This window comes from Corvus kubaryi, unplaced genomic scaffold (assembly GCF_017639235.1).
Source record: "Corvus kubaryi isolate FWS band 111438036 unplaced genomic scaffold, C.kubaryi_AGA036_p1.0 37285, whole genome shotgun sequence".
Lineage (NCBI taxonomy): Eukaryota > Metazoa > Chordata > Aves > Passeriformes > Corvidae > Corvus > Corvus kubaryi.
In genome coordinates, this window is record NW_024581089.1 from 2,350,156 (window position 1) to 2,366,591 (window position 16,436).

At 46.2% G+C, this 16,436-nt stretch overlaps 2 protein-coding genes and 1 long non-coding RNA gene across 5 annotated transcripts in view; 1 reads left to right on the forward strand and 2 right to left on the reverse strand.

The window, feature by feature from the left end:
* ATG7 (autophagy related 7) overlaps positions 1 to 497 on the reverse strand; it is a 99,117-nt gene extending 98,620 nt beyond the window's left edge. The window contains exon 1 of one of the 3 annotated variants that reach the window (XM_042026724.1): positions 431 to 497. The gene's annotated coding sequence lies outside the window, so the exon portion shown is untranslated. Of the gene's footprint in view, positions 1 to 408 lie in introns of all 3 variants that reach the window. The other 2 variants (XM_042026726.1, XM_042026725.1) reach the window with 2 other exon arrangements.
* A 28-nt stretch (positions 498 to 525) lies between these two features.
* Positions 526 to 1,654, forward strand: LOC121663921. Its single transcript, XR_006015816.1, has 2 exons — positions 526 to 790; positions 1,154 to 1,654. It is a non-coding gene; the product is annotated as an uncharacterized LOC121663921 (long non-coding RNA).
* A 2,651-nt stretch (positions 1,655 to 4,305) lies between these two features.
* On the reverse strand, positions 4,306 to 14,189 carry HRH1 (histamine receptor H1). The gene is made up of 3 exons (XM_042026737.1): positions 13,794 to 14,189; positions 8,280 to 8,447; positions 4,306 to 7,235 (listed from the first exon to the last, which is right to left on the reverse strand). Exon 3 carries the CDS (start codon positions 7,113 to 7,115, stop codon positions 5,703 to 5,705), a length of 1,413 nt encoding a protein of 470 aa, XP_041882671.1. The 5' UTR covers positions 7,116 to 7,235; positions 8,280 to 8,447; positions 13,794 to 14,189; the 3' UTR covers positions 4,306 to 5,702.
* Between the last annotated feature and the right edge of the window lie 2,247 nt (positions 14,190 to 16,436).

Genomic DNA, 16,436 nt, shown 5'->3' on the forward strand with positions numbered 1-16,436 from the left:
ACACGGCACCGACACAGGACCGGACCCGAACACGGACACGGCACCGGCCCCGCGCAGCGACACCGGCACCGGGACGGACACGGCACCGGGACCGACACGGCCTCGCACAGCGACACGGACACGGCCCCGAGACCGACACGGCACCGACACGGCCCCGGCCGCTGGGCACGGAGCAGCCACCGCCGGCCTGTGCGTGACTGCAGCCCCCGCTGCCGCCCGGAGAACCGGCTGAGGCCCGGACACACCGACCGCGGGAGCCTGCAAGGGGCAGCGCGGGGACGGCGCCGGTGCCGTGCCGGTGCCGGGACCCCGCGGGGAGCAGTGCCGGGACAGTGCCGGTGGCCGTGGCAGCGCCGGTGCCCCGCGGCCGGCAGGACCCGCAGCGCTCCGTCCCCGCTCCCCCATCACCGCTGCGCCGCTCGCTCCGCACTTCCCGCATCGCCGGCCGGCTCCCACCTGCGACGGCACCCACAGCGCGCATGTGGCGGAGGCGGCCGGCGCCGCCTGATGACGCCGCGAGCCGCGGTGGGTGGGCAGGCCTGAGGCGGCCGCGGTCCCGATCCTGATCCTGATCCTGATCCTGATCCTGATCCTGATCCTGGTCCCGGTCCCGGTGGGCTGCGGCGGTGCCCGCACGCTCTCGGCAGCATCCCTCTGCTCGCCTCTGGCCAGCCCAGCGCAGCCACAGCCGCCGGCTCAGGTGGGACCGTGGCCCGTAGCACCTGGAGCCCTGTGCCGTGTCCCGACCTCAGGCTGCCGCAGGAGCCTCTAAACCGCCCCGGGGCTGAGGGTAAAGCATTAGAGCGTGCCAGGGAAAACAGAGCTCCAGGGGGTTTGGTGGGGGTCTGACCTAGGGGAGGAAAGGGAGGCAAATTCTGAGAGGTGCACAACAAAAAGTGGGGAGGAAAAGAGCGCTTGTCGAACCAAGGAAAATTCCGAGTTATTAGAGAGAAAAAATTGGCTGGTGTGGCTGGAATAGGTCTCCAGGGAGACTTGGCTGCACAAGCTCTGAGCACCGGGATCTAGCTTTGATCTTAGCTCTGCTTCGAGCCCGAGCTGGGACTAGATGGCATCCAGAGATGCCTTCCAGCCTGAAGCTTTTAATGAGTTTTATTGAGATATTTCTCTCTTTTTTTGTCTTTTTTTTTCCCAGCTCTAGAATACGAAACAAAAATACGTCTTCTGAAAAACAGGCATCATCTCTGCAGGTCCTTTATGCCTTTGTATCAGGAATATAAATTTGCCAGAGCTGCCTTATATTTTGGATTTACAGTCACACATATGGCAGAAACTGACCCCAAAATGGGGAGGAAGCCTGGGAGGAAAAGCCACCAGCTAAGTGTGGGCACAGCCACGTAATGACAATTGGTCAGGGAAATTTTCAGAGCTGAAATTCAGCAAATTCTAAGTTTCAGCTGTAGAGACGATGTTTGGATAGAGGACCTTGCTATGGAGCATGGGCTGGATGGACCTGCCAGGAATTTCCCAAATAAAATGGATTGGAATAAATGTGGGAGTTTGCTACAGATGGTTGCATCCTTGTGTCCACCTATGTTACATCAGTGAAATCCTGCAATTCCTCCTTTTGCATTTCACTCACTTCATTAGTATTGGTAATGCCTTTATTCTCTTGGAATAAAGAACTTAAAACTCAGTTCTGCATTTTTTTTCCCCCCAGGCTTGAAAAGGTTTTATTTTATGCCTTTTTGGTCCTTGTATCCTCTTTTTACATCTTCCTATAGGCAAATAAAAGGAAGTAATAAACATAAGAATAATAAGCAACTAGAAAACAGGTTCTTTAAAAACAAAGACAAAAATCTGTTGAGTGTTTCTGGCACCTATTTCCATAGGTAGGAGTTTGGATTTCCCCGAGCAAAATCTTGCAGCAAGGGAGAACCATCCTGGGACTGAAAGTGGGAATTAAAAGGAAGCAGATTCAAACCCTGGGAATTAAAAAGAAGAGATTCAAGCTCATCAGTTCTTGGGAATTACGGGCTCAGCATGTTTTTGGAGAGCTTCTCAGAACAAGAACTCGGATTCTTCTCCAAAACTCAGATTGAATTGTCTTACAGATTTTAATAAAAATAATATTTAGTTAGGTTCACATAATGTTTTCCATTTTGGGACTTAAATCAATTTTTTACAGCATTCTCAGTGAGCAAGACCACAAAATACAAGCAGAACCTGGCAGAACTATCAGTTCATTTACAAAAAAAGCGCAATTTAGTGCTGTACCCCTGTTACTGCTGCAAGAGTGGGACACTGCAAAGGTAAAAATCTGTTGGAGCACTGAATGTTGGAGTCGGTAGAGGAAAAAAAGCAGGAATATGCTCCAAAAGAACACCCTGATATGATCAGAGAAGCAGCTTTTACCCCTCAAAGAACTGAGTTCAGGATTTATTTTGTTGTCAGACATGCACCATGTTTTTAAAATAATTTTTCAACTCAATATCAGGAGTGTAAACTATTTTCAGGAGCCATTTCCACACTGCATCGACATTAATTGTTCTCTTTATGTTCTAATCCTTGTAGACACATAATTTGATGAAAATTAATCATTTTGTCATTGTATTTGATATCTCAGTGAATGCAAATATGTTTGTACAGTATTTAAATTTAGCTTGGCACTTCCAAGTGAATTGGCATTCTGGCTGAAGGAAAGGATGCACTGAAACATTTCAGTTTTAACTTCTAAATTTTAAATTTTTAACACCTCCTCTGCAGGAGCTTAAGTGAGGAGAGTAGTCCTCAGCACCCCTGCTAGCAGTGGAAAATCTGCAGAGCTCAGGGCCTCCTAGAAATGTTCAGATACATGTTAATGCAGTGCTTCTGCATTAACACCTGAGGATTAGAAATGTGTTTTTACAGAGAATCTTTCAATCGGTTTCATTTCTTTTGCTTTCACAAAGCGGTCTCGCAGGAAATTTAACGGACCCATCCTTTCAGAGGATGGAGAGAGGCCAAAATGTGCACCTGCACTCACCTTTCCTTCCCGATCATCCGAGGAGTTCCTCGCAGCATCCCGGGGCTCGCTCCTTTCCCACCAGATGTCCCCACTGGCGCAGGCAACGCTGCGAGAGCGGAGTTTTGTGCCTCTGGTCCCTCCCACCACACCTTAATCCCAGCACAACTGCAGTCCAAGAAATCCCCAGTCTCTCGTCGTGTCCTCTGGAAGCTCCGTGTCCTCCGACCTTGTTTGTTAACTGGAAAGCACTGAAAATGTTTTACAGGAAACCACGCCTGGAATATGCTCTTGAGCCTTGGCCCCACGTGGTGGGAGGCATCTCCAGTCCTGACCCTAATTTGCTTTGCTTTTCTTACATCCAGAGCCTCTGGAATTGCCTGTTCAGTGAAATAAACTGAGAAATCCTCTTAGGTACCTTGCTATTTAAAATAAGTACTATCCCTTTTTTTTTTTTTTTAATTATTATTATTATTTTTTTATTATTTTTTCTTCTTTTAGATCTGCTAATAAACTTGTTTATATTCTTTCAAGGTTGGTGCCTGCTTTGCGTTTCTCCTAATTCTCTGCTCACAGAAGGTAAACAGTAATGAGTATTTTGGACCAAACCACTACAATTATCTAATGGCTATAAAACGTGGCTATCACCAGTCCTGTCTTTGTTATTAACACAGTGACACTAAGATCATGGGTAAAATGAAGTGAGATTAAAAAATATTCAGGCAGCTTTACTTTCCTGGGTTTAGCTCTTTGAATGTTCTTTATTTTCTGTCGTTACAGTCACCATCATTTTTAGACCAATTTTTGATGACCTTGCTTAGGTTTTGTCGTGTATTGGTACATTGTAAAGCCAGAAAAGGCTTTTCATGATCAACAGGACAGATTTCTTGATGACTCTCAGCAGCCCTTGGGTAAATGTGTTTTTCAGCACTAATAACTGTGGCTGACTTTTATTTCCTCAGGGATCATCTAAATTACCATCCATTTTGGCCAGAATTGCTGTTGCAAATCACAGTAGAAAAAAACAATGTAATGGCTGTGAATCTCAGTGATTGTTTGGGAAAGGCCAGGGATTAGAGCATGTGTTTCAAAAGGTTCTGCTCTGTACCCCAAAAAGGTGTCTTTTAGCACTGGGGCAGGTGTTCCTCCTGCAGTGAAAAAGTTGCCTGAATTCTGCAATGAATTTTGTTTAGTTTATATTCTCTCTCTGCATTTTGCCCTTATTTCTCCCAGATTTAAGTTTCCTAATTGCAGTTTTTCCTGCATGCAACTTGAAACCAAAGTCAATTAATCTCTGAACCTTGTGGGATACACTGAAATAGACTGAATTGGAGTTTATTCCTTTAGCACATTTTCCCAATTTATTAAAATGCAGATGTATTAGGGCTCTGTTTAATATTGAATACTTTAAATACAATTAAACACTCGGGTGTCTAATTCAGAGAAATGACATGGACAGAGGAATAATACTTTGCATTTAGAGTATTCTATCCAAAATTTATGAGCAGTCTTTCCCACATTCCCCTTAGTGTTGCATTGTTGCTGTGATCTTGTCTTACTCACTTTATGAACTAGGCACATGTGGCACAGAGGGACTCTGAGCAGCTCGAGATCCCGAAGAGAAGAGAATCCAGAATTTCTCCTCTTACCATTAAACCACTCCTTTTTGCTTCTGATGTAATAAAGATATTGCACAGGACACCCCTACAACTCATCCCCCCCCAAACTTTTGGCAGTTCTCAGCTGAAGGAGTTACAGGTCAGAACTTTGTTGTTAACGCAGCAATTTCAGAAGCGAGAAAGTGTTCAGGATGTGGGAAATGCATCAGCACTACAAAGTGAATCAGAGCACATCCTTTTTCTTTGTAATATCAAATCCAGCCCAGCTTTCAGCTGTAGGGTGTACTTCAACATCTTCTTGGTCTCTTTTCCAACTTAGAGTATTCCATTATTGTGTGTTTCTCCTGAAATGTTTGACAGCAAGGTTTACAAAATGCAATTAAATATGAAGGGTAGAAAAGGGAAACATACTTCATGTATAAGCAACTGTATTCTGCAATTCTAGAACAGCAGCACACCCTTCTGGAGAAGATGGTGACAGTATGTTGAGCATGGAAACCCTTTTAGGACATAAAAATACTACTTTTTTTCAGCAAAGTTAACGTACAGTTAATGTAAGTGTGATATCAAAGAGATACAGTAGGGTACACTTAAACTTGATGTTTGATGAAAGGTTTGTGATTTGGAGGAAGCTATAAATAAATAAGGGAGTTTTTTTAAACAGTTGAAAGTTTGTTATTTGACTGTGCAAAGTACCTCCACTTGCAAATCTCACTGCACAAGCAATGTGTTCCTGCGTGTAATGGAGTAAGTTGAAAGAGAAAAATGGTTTTGGCCAATCACAGAAATGTGGTTTCTTCCTTTTCTGGGGCTGAATAATTTATAATCACTGAAGATGCCTATGTGTATCTCCATTTCTGTGATGAAAGAGGTGATCTCAAATGGTAAAAGGTTGACAGCAGTGTAACAGTTCACAGATTGACCCTGAGTTTTTCAGATTCTTGACCTGAAGTAGCTCTTCAAATGTGTTAAAACTATTAAATGCACATTTCCCACTTTTACTAACACTTTATAAATTACAGTTTGCCAAAGTCTTTTACTTTACCCGTCCTTCGAAACTGGACTATTTTGTTTGGTTGAACTCCTGAGCTGCATTTGAGCTCCAAAAACCCAGACCAGTATCAGTGAATGTGAAGGATCTTTTTGAAAGTCTTCTTGAAATTGTGGTTACAAAGAGGATACAGGAATGGATTTAGGGTGGAGTTCACGTAGCCGAGCCATATGGTGATCATGTGCAGTTCTGAGAGCCGTTCATGGTCGTGGAATGTTATCACCATAAATAACACAAAGTAGGGGATCCAGCAGAGCATGAAGACTGCCATGATCACCCCCAGCTGCTTCGCTGCCTTCCGCTCCCTGTTCCCGTGCCGGTGGGCGCTCCTGGGATGGCCGTGCAGGGTGTGCCAGGTCTTCCTCAGGAATGTCAGCCCTCTGGAATCCCTGCACTCAGTCTTTCCCTGAGGACAGCAGGCTCCTTTAGGGTTGGAACTGGAGTGCTGTGCACGGGGTGCCACCTCAGTGAAGGTGTGGTTGTCGGATGCTGCGCTGGAGTCACTGTCCTGGCAGCCAGGCTGCTCCTTATTCCCAGGCTTTTTTGTGGCACACACACCCTTCTTCCCTGTTTTATCCGAGCCACGCCCAGGCTTGGCCGTGGTGACAGAGAAACAGCTCCACTTCAGGACTTTCCCATTACTCAGTGCCTTTGAAGATTTGTCAGGATTCCTGAAATAAAGCTCTGCCTCCACTCTTTGGGGCTCTGGGGAGCTTTGCTTCTCTGTGCCAGGGGTGTTCTCGCATAAGATTTGCTTCTGGAGGCAGATATTTTTCTCGTCCTTTATCTTAGTCTGATGCACGGTGGTTTTTTCCAAGGAAGACCAATAAGCTCTGTTGGTGAGCTCTCGGTGCTGGCAGTGTCTCCGAACAGTTCTGAAGATTTTACAGTAGAACCACAGCATCAGGAGGGAGGGCAGGTAGAAGTTGAAAATGGCTGTCAGCACTTTAAACCAGGTGACTTCGGAGAACTCTGTCTCACACTTGTTCTCCTTCACCTTCCTTTGCCCGTTGTTGGCAAAAACGTGCCAGCCCAGGATGGGGATGACCCAGGTGAAGGAGAGCAGCCAGGCCCCCAGGATGAGCAGCGAGGCTCTCATTTTGGTGCGGTACTTGAGGTATTTCAGCGGCTGCTGCACCGAGCGGTACCGGTCCATGCACAGGACGAAGAGGTTGAAAATAGAGGCGGTGCTGGCCACGTAATCCATGGACAGCCAGAACAAGCAGGCTGCCAGCCCCAGGGGCCACACGGGGCTCAGCATGTACACGATGTTGAGGGGCATCACAGCCACCCCCACGATCAGGTCTGCGATGGACAGGCTCACGATGTACAAATTGCCCACTGTCTGCAGCTTCTTCTCCATTTTCACAGCACACAGCACTAAAATGTTCATGACAATGGTGATCAGGGAAATGCTCCCAAGGAACAGGCCTAGAAGAGCTGAGGGAGCATTGCTTGAGTTCTCTGTTGTGTTCTTGGACATCTTCTTCACGGGCGCACAGAGTGAGAATCGGAGCGGACGTCCAGGCCTTGGAAGTTCAGTCGTGGTCTGCACTCCTGGATGAAAATGTGTTGGGTTGCTTGGGGATTTTTATTTCCAGAGCTACAGAAAAGAAAAAAAAAACCATGCTCAATCACTGTAATAATAAGATAATAAAGCTAATTTGTGCCTCAGCTTAGCACTGTCCCTTTTAGGGCTTTCCTACAGAACAAATTTTTACAACATTTTACACAGAGGTAATTTGTGTTTTATGAAACCCAAATAACCAATCCCAAACAGTTTTCATAGGGCTTCATATATTTCTGACCCCAGAATCTGAAGAAGAAATTTAATTCCTCACAGCTTTAATCCATTACATCTCATTAAACAGCTGATCATGAACCAGAACATAAACTCCATATTGGCAAACTGATTTAAAATGTGTTAGTAAAAAGCATATTAACGTATTTTGCACTAAATAGTTTAAACAAGCCAGTGCTTATTTACAACCTACATCTAGCAGTTGGAGAATCCAGCAATTGGCAGTCAGTAGGCAGTCATTCAATTATAGGTAATGAGTAATCTCTTCCTACACAGTTTAGGCTCACACAGATTTCAAACATTTAAAGATGCCAGGCCTATTTTAGATCCAATACAAAATGATAGGAATTTTCAGGATTAATAAGCATCTTCTGCTTCCCAGCTGCTAACTTCATGTATTGATGCACAGTCCAGAATTGATTAATAATATTTTACATCTTGGAGCATATGATCCATTGACCAAATTCTGCCTCCAGTACATTGAAGAAAAATGTCTGTGAAGGTGACACACATTTTTGTGCCATGTCACAGCTTTTCTGAGTTTATGTCCTGGTAAATCTCTTAAAGCAATAAGGAAGGAAATTGAGACTGTAAATATATTTGCTCAAAGTATTTACACAACTGACACTGAGATATGCATGGGGTTTCTCACCCTCATAACTCTAAACATGGCCAGAGCAATACAATGCAAGAGATTGTTCAATAATCAGCATTTTCTATTGAAATCCAGTGATGCAATACTTCATGTAACTTTATCTTTCTTATTCCAGTAATCAGGGTTTAAGCTGAAGTGATTTGTGCTTCCTTATGAGAGGTCAAATTCCTTCTTGCCTGGGCTTTACTTACGGGTGGGTGCTGTTGGGAGAAGAGCTGTGTCCTTGGTGGCAGCAGCATCCACAGGCAGAGGGAACAGGAGCACCCTGGGGAGTGCTGTGATCCCGGATTCCTTCAGGCTCTGCCAGGACAATTCCTCTGTGGCAGCTGCTCACAGATGACAGAGGCCTCGAGCATCTCCTGAGAATGAGGACAGAAATTACTCCACGAATTTTAAACCAGCCTGTCCAGAAAATGGTTATATCCCGCTATTTCTTCCACCTCTTCAAGTGTGTTTAAGTGTACAGGGCATGGCCAAGGCAAGGAGTTGTTGCAAGAACCTGGAATGACTCATCTTCACCCCCAGGTATTTCCATGTAAATGTGTGGTAAAATAAAGGGAGAAAAGGCAACTTTGATTGAGTCTTCAACTGAAAAAGAAAAATAACAGCAAAGAAAGCTGCCTGGTTAGACAGCTCCCCTTGGCTGTTCGTGAGCTGCACATGGAATGCATGAACTGCATTTGGGCTTGGGCTGGATGATCTCCAGAGGTCCCTCCAGCCCTAACAGTTCTGTGATTCTGGGAACAAAACAGAGCAGAACACAGTCAATGGTGTTGACTGCTCCCCAAACTTTCTCCTCAGCACTGCTGTGGTTGGATAGGGCAGGATTTAGGAAGCAACTTGCAGATCTTGAGCTGGAGTAGTCCTGCTCCAAAGAAGGATAGGTGCCTTTTCTTCAGGAGCTATTGTAATTCCTTATCTGTAACTCAGTTGCCAGTAGAGGAGAGCAATAATAATGAATACATGGGGTTCAGTGTTTGCACAGTTTAATTACACCAAAACAAAGTTCACTAAGAACAGATTTTAAAGAAAGCAGCCCAAGACCTTGGATTGCTTTTTGGAAATTCTAAACCATGACCTCACCATGGAATGTTTCTTTAATTTTTGCTGTCTGTGAAGAGCTTTTTCTACGAGGAGGCTCAGCAATCATCATTTGTTATTGTATTACAGTTCCAAGGAACAAGGCTCTACTGGGAGATGCTGAGTGGGTGCGTCAGTGCCTCATTAGTGCAGGTGCAATCTATTAAGCCCTAAGTGGGAGTAAGTTTCTAGAAGCAGCTGCTGGCACATCTTTTACTGAGAGATTTTTAAGAGGCTGCAGGTCCAAAGAGCAAAATTCTTGTTCATCAGACTAAATTCAAGGCAGAAATTAAGATTTTTATTCAGATGGCCTTTACTCACTCTGTTGTACTGAAGAAACCCATTTATTTCTAGTGATTTTTAAAAAAGTATTCTTTAGGTGTTGAAAGTATTAGCATGTTAGAAGTTTGATTGATTTCCCTCTCAAAAACTCATTTATTTCTCTGTAAGGGAACAACCCCTATTCAATGCCTGCCAATATCCAAGGAATATTTTTGATAAAAAGTAAATGAAAAAACATGGTAAACCTGCCTGCTATTCCCACTCAGATGACTCAATGTCTGAGTCCAGCAAGGACCAGGCTTTGGTTTTTTATTCCAGAAAAGTGTCTTGCACTGTCAAAGGACAGACTGAATTCTGTCTGCCCTCGAGCTGTCTCCCCTAGGCAGCCTGAAATGAAAAGATTCATAATCTGAAGATGCAGTGTCTGACCAGCCAAATTCTGCCAGTCTGCTGGATTGTCCTTTTCCCCTCACATACCTCTTTTAAGAGAGTTATAAATAAATCTTCTGCTGTGTGAACAAGCAACGCTGCCTGACTTATAAATATTATAAAATTTAATTCCTTGTCTTGTTATGACTCTTCCTTGGGGTGGAGGAGCTCCTTAATGACAGCTCTGGACATCTGGCTGTCCAGTTTTGCATTAATTGCTTTGCATTCCTTCGGTGGCAGGGAATTTTCAGTGGCTTTTGTAGGAAATGCTGTGCTGGGGGGAAAATGAGGCCAAGACTAATGTAGCAGATGTGCTGAAATCTACTCTACAGAGCAGACTGCGGAGCAAATTGCTGTCTGAGTTGTTGGGTTGGGGATCTGCAGGCTGATTTGGGAGCTGGATGCCCCAGGAATGATGCTGTGTGCCGGTGGGATTGGGAAAGGTGCTGTTCCTGGGGAAAGAAAGGGCAAGAGGCTGTTTCTGAAGCCTTCTCCACACTTCACTTCCAAACTTGAGGGCCCAGTGCCATAACTGCTGCATTTCTATACCCTCTTCTGGTCCTGTCACTTGTCTAAAGAAGGTGAACAGGCTGTGTGGTTATTCAGTTATGTCTGGGAACACACATCACAGGTAATTTTAAAATACTTCAGATGGACTGTTTTTTAAATGAATTTATCCAGTTGCTCTGGACTGTGAAAGGTCCCCTCACACTCAGAGCAGTGACCCCTTCATGCAGGTGGCCAAGGGGCCAGGGCAAGGTCAGCCCCTCTGCCCCTTTGTACAGCAGCTGTATTGCTTGGCTGTGGGCTGGGCTGGGCCATTAAATTTATCCTTACTCCTCCAGCTTGGATGGTGATGTGCTAAGGAGAGCAAGCAGACCTTATGAACAACAAGCAGATGGAATGCAGAGCCTGTTGTGAAGGAGGATGGAAACTCTTAAGTAACTTTGTGAAGTGTTTCAAGGAGAAAAAAGTCTTTATTATTATAACTGTGTGATATACTGAATTTGTAACTTGCTGATATAGGGATATTTTCTTTTCAGTCCACTGATTCTGCTGTGCTCCCACTATTTCTTTTAATTGGTATATCTGGATATTAGGGTACAGCCTGTCAGGATTGCAGATAAATATTTCTGCTTTTATTTGATAAATAAATCTGCTTTTATTATTAAATACTACACCTGTATTTACTGCCTTTTTTTTTTTTCTAAATAAATATATTATTTTTAAGTTTGAGCCTTAACCTGAAATCATCAGGAGATAGAAATAGACTTTTGTGACTCTGGCTGGCATTTTTTAACAACTCTCTTTAACCCTTGGCCTATATGCCATGAATATTAGAAAGAGCTGAAGATGGACACATTCCAAAGAATGTTTTGGCCTTCAAAATGTAATCTCAGACTTCCAGAAACTCTTCTTCCAGCAGCTCAATCTTCTAGTTTCAGTTGTTCTAAATGTCAGTTTTTCCATGACAAAGTCCAGTCTTGTCCTTGTGATAGTATTTCCCAAATATGGTTTATTTTTGCCAAGAGATTGGGGGGACAACCTCATATCTTGACTAGAATCCTGAAGCTTCCAGATATGGTATTAATTTTCCCTGCTAGTCTAAACACTATCAGTATCAACTAACTGCTCATCAATGTGATCTCTCAGCAAAACAGTGTTTAAGTGTTACTTTCTTTAAGTACTGCTGTGCTGGAGAAATCATAGTCTTTACTCCATTACTTGTGTGTAAAAAGAGCATTTGCTGTGGGTGCTAGAGCTGTGCAGTAACTGTTGTAATAGAAGAAATTTGTGCTGTGATGCACCAAACAAACCCATTAGCTGTAAAATCCCTTGTAAACCAGGGGAGTTTCCCAGGAATGTGGTTCCTTTAAAGCTGAGCAGCTGCAGTGGTGCCTTTCTGTTCTGGGTTTGGAACCCATTATCCCAACTCACTGTAACAGGACATCTTTGCTACGGGAATGGCAAAAAAACCTTGATTTTTTTGGACTCCACCTTGTGCTACTACTGACTCCAACCCTTGGCAACAGTAAAACTCAGTGGGTTTAATCACTCTGAATCATTTAACACTAATTAACATAATTGTAACATTGATTACAATTGATTGATTTCCCTCTCAAAAACTCATTTATTTCTCTGTAAGGGAGCAAACCCTATTCAATGCCTGCCAATATTCAAGGAATATTTTGGATAAAAAGTAAATGAAAAAACATGGTAAACCTGCCTGCTATTCTCACTCAGATGACTCATATACAATTAACTTTTTAAAAAGTAAATATACTTTTTAAAAGGTAACTCACCCTGTCATTCAGACATCAAGATCTGGTTCTTTCCAAGTGACTTGGTAAGCCACTACTCACAAAAGTAAAAGCCAATGTGTGTGAATAAGAGTTGGTAGTTCTTTCAGTGCTGAGGTTGACCACTATGAAAACTCTTTGGGGATTTATTTGAATTCAGCTCAAGTGAACTTCTGGTGCTTTGAAGCTGTATGAAAACCTTCATCACAAAAATGCACAGATTTAAAAATCCTAGTGGGTTTGAGGAGTCACTGTCTCCTTGTACTGGCAATAAAAGGAAACCCTGTTACTGAAAGATTTATTTTGGGTCATTTTTAAAAAAAATTCACCTTTAATTTGAAGCACATATTATCAATCTCTTCAAACAGCAGGTGAACTTACTGTATTACTTACTGTATTACTATATTACTGTAGTAATATGATGAGTTCCTTCATATTTTAGCAATAACTTATTGAAAATACAAAGCTTTTCCTTTATAGAGATACAGATATGAGTTAAGCAAGCTCTTTTTTCTTCTTTTTGCAGGCAGCTTTAATGTTTTTTGTTGAATTAAGCAGATGGCAAAGGGGCACCACTGGACCACAGGGTTTCTTACAGTGAGAGAGCCTGGTGCCTTGCAAATAAACAGTTTAAAAGCAGCTGATCCAAGAATTCTGACTCCTCTCCATCATTCCTGACTGTAAAGGAAAGCCTGGGGAGGCTACATCAAGAATGGTATAAGGTTTAGGGCAGGTTATGTCCCTGCTCTAGTGTCAACCCCCTCAGGATGTGCTGGACTTGTATTTGAGAAAAGATCTGTATGAAAAGAATGCATTTACCTCGCGAGAGCACAATTGTCTCCAGAAGGGGTGAGGGTTAAGTTCTCTATCTTCCTCTTTCTTCAGCCAAGCCACCGTTCTCCCTCAAAACAAGGAACCCACCCCTCCCTGCCTGTTTTTCCCAGCCGTGTCCCCATCCCTTCCCTCACCATTAGTCACCAGAAAGATGCTTAAAACAAGAGCGTAAATATTTTGCAGACAGACAGGAACTCCCCTTTAATTGCTTAAACCATCTTAATTCAAGTGTGCCCATTAAGTACAATGGAGAATCCGGACTTTATCTATCTGTTTCCCTTCCCCTCCTTTCCATTTCCATCTGAACATCCCCTCCGTGCTCTGGCCCTTGCTGGCCTGACCCCCAGCGACTCCTCTCTGCTCCGGGGGCAGGGGGCAAACCTGGGAGCCTTTGGAGCTGCTGGATCTGCAGCTGGGACAAGTGTCCTCCGGGGAGAAAAGCTGCCTGAGCTTCCTCCGGTGTATTGGCGCACTTTGGGGATTTCTCTTCAGATTTGTTTGCCCCGCCGGGTAAGGAGCAGAAAACTTCTGCCAAGGGCTCCCAGTTAATGCTGGGGGGGAGTTATCAAAAGCGGGGTGTGTTGCTGAGTTGTGCTGCTCTGGCTTTCCTGCCCCGCTCCTCTCGCTGCGCTCAGGTACCGCCGCAGCCTCAGCCGGGACGAGCGATCTCCGAGGAGCCGCCAGCGCTCCCCCAGCCTCAAATCCCTCAAATCCCTCAAATCCCTCCCGCTTCCCCTCGGCCCCGCTCCCTCCCCGCTTTCCCCGCCGCTGTTCACTCACCAAAGCGAGGAGGAGAGCGCGGAGCGGCTCCGGCAGCTCGGGCAGCGGGGCCGGGCGGAGCCGCTCCTCCTGCCGCGGGGCTGGGCAGGGCCGGCCGGGACGCGGAGGGGGCGTGGGACGCGATGGGAAGTGATGGATGCGATGGGATGGATGCGGTCGAGGCGGTGGGAGGCAGTGGATGCGGTGGGAGGCGGCGGGAAGCGATGGGCTGCTATGGGAGGCGGTGGGATGCGATGGGAGGCGGTGGATGCGATGGGATGCGATAGGAGGCGGTGGATGCGATGGGAGGCGGTGGATGCGGTGGGATGCCCGGCCCCGTGCCACCCCGGGGCTCCGGGACGCTGCAGAGTGATGCTCCCCTCTCTCCGGGGCTGCGCTGCCGGGAAGATCCCGGCTCTGCCCGCCCGCTGCCCGCAGCTCCGCTCTCCCCGCCCGCCGGAGAGCCCCGGGTGTGGCTGGAAACCTGTGGCGATCTGAGCTGGCTGCAGCCGGGAGGTGACGCCGGGGTTCACCTGAGGTAACCCAGGAGTCTGCGGAGGATCAGACACCACATCCTGCTTTGGGATCATCCCAGCCCTCAGCAGCCACAGGACTGTCACTCTTCTCTGATAACCAGCACTGGGTCTGAAGTAGAGACGGAGTTTCTTTTAGTGGAGCTGCCTTATACAACTACTTTAAGAGCTGGAAAACCCCAAGTGTGTAACACATTTCTGGATATCTCAGCTAAACTGACGTTTTTGTGATTCATGTAGTTCCAGTACATCTGCTCCGTGTTAAACATGCACACAGGGTTTGGGGGATGTTTTTGCAACTAACTTACCCATTTTCATTCCTTTCTTCAAGATCATGCTTATTTCCCCCTCACTTTTAAAAATATTTAGAAATATGTTGCACAAAAGTCTCCGTGGATTCAAAGGGGTAATTTTGTTATGTAAGTCACGAAGAATTTGTGCAATGGTGTTTTTGCAAACAGCATTGTTGGGCACTTGGTAACTTCATTGTCTGTTAAACTGGTGAAGAGGAATAGTAAATTTTGCACAATTCCTCCCCACCATGAGCAAACAGGAAAATACAGGATATCCCCATGTTCCTTCCCTCAGTCTAAGAGGATAATATCCTTTGCCAAAAAGTGCAGCTCTATCAGCAAAGAAGTGTTACAGCCATTAACTACTTTTTTTTTGGTGTTACTAAGGCAATTTTTCTGCCCTTGAATTGTTCCCTATCCCATTGCAATTATGATAAACCCAATTTCTAAACAGATGTTTGCTTGGGTCTTGTCTCTGGGTGTCAGAGCAGGGACCAGGCTCTGCTCAGTGGTGCTGAGGAATAGGAAAAAAGGCAACAGGCAGGAGGTGATCCCAGCAACTTCCACCTGGACAGGAGGCAGAACTTCTTCCCTGGGCAGTGACCAAGCACCAAACAGATTGTCCAGAGAGGGTGTGGAGTGTCCCTCACTGGGGATGTTCCAGAGCTGTGTGGACAAATCCTGTGCCCTGGGATGGCCCTGCTGGAGCAGGGAGATGACACCAACTGAACCACTGTGGTCTCTCCAGCCTGATGTGGGATTCTGTGCTGAGAGGCTTTGCACTGGAAAATTCTGCAAGAGATGAAAGTCCTTTCTTGCTCCTGCCTCTCGCACAGTGATTTGAAGAACAACTTCTGTGCTCGCAGGTCATGCTGCCCACTGCCCACTCCACGATGTTTCGCTTCACTTCTGCACCAGTTTCCTGCTCAGTCTCCTTCGCTGTTGTTTGACCTTTTTCAAACAGGTTTTAGGTGGGTTCCTTTGGAAGAACGCTGTAAATCAGGAATGTTTATAACTTTTCATATAACATTAATTTGCAGCTGCTCCCTGTGTTTATCCTCCTTTGGACCTCTTCCATCCAGGGAATGTTTTCTGCAGGGACTATCAGAGATGGACTGGAGGCCTTAAACCCATGCTGAGGGGTTGCTGTGAGCTGTTCCTGTCTCCCAGCAAACACGTTTGTTCCCAACTGCATTTAACCTCCTTTAGAATGGCAGGGGCTTTGTGCTGCTGAAGGCAGAAGTGGAATTTCCATTTATGTAGAAAGGACCAAAGTAACTCATGGAATCCCAGGATGGGTCAGGTTGGAAGTGACCACAGAGGGTCACTGGTGCCACGTCCCTGCTCCAGCAGGGCCATCCCAGAGCACAGGGCACAGCACTGTGCCCACACAGCTCTGGAACAACCCCAGGGAGGAGACCCCAGAGGCTCTCTGCACAATCTGCTCAGGGCTGGCCCTGCCCAGGGCAGCAGTTCTGCCTCCTGGGCAGGGCAATTGCCGGGCTCAGGCCCTGCCCGTGGCTCTGGTGCTGCTGCCGGGCCCCGGAGCAGAGCCCGGGCCCTGCCCTGAGCCCTCCCTGCAGCCAGGGACACCCAGGGCTGAGGGCCCCTCTCAGCTGGGGCTCCTCTCGAGGCTGAGCAGCCCCGGCTCCCTCAGCCTGTGCTGGGCACGGAGCTGCTCCAGGCCCTTCCTCAGCTGCGCAGCCTCCGCCGGCCCCGCTCCAGGAGCTCCCTGGCCCTGCTGGGCTGAGGAGCCAGAGCTGGGCACGGCACCCCAGAGGTGCCCCCAGGGCTGGGCAGAGGGACAGGGTCACCCCAGAGGTGCCCCCAGGGCTGGG

Coding starts and splice junctions, on each gene's coding strand:
- HRH1 (XM_042026737.1), bottom strand. CDS start 7,115: ATGTCCAAGAACACAACAGAGAACTCAAGCAATGCTCCCTCAGCTCTT.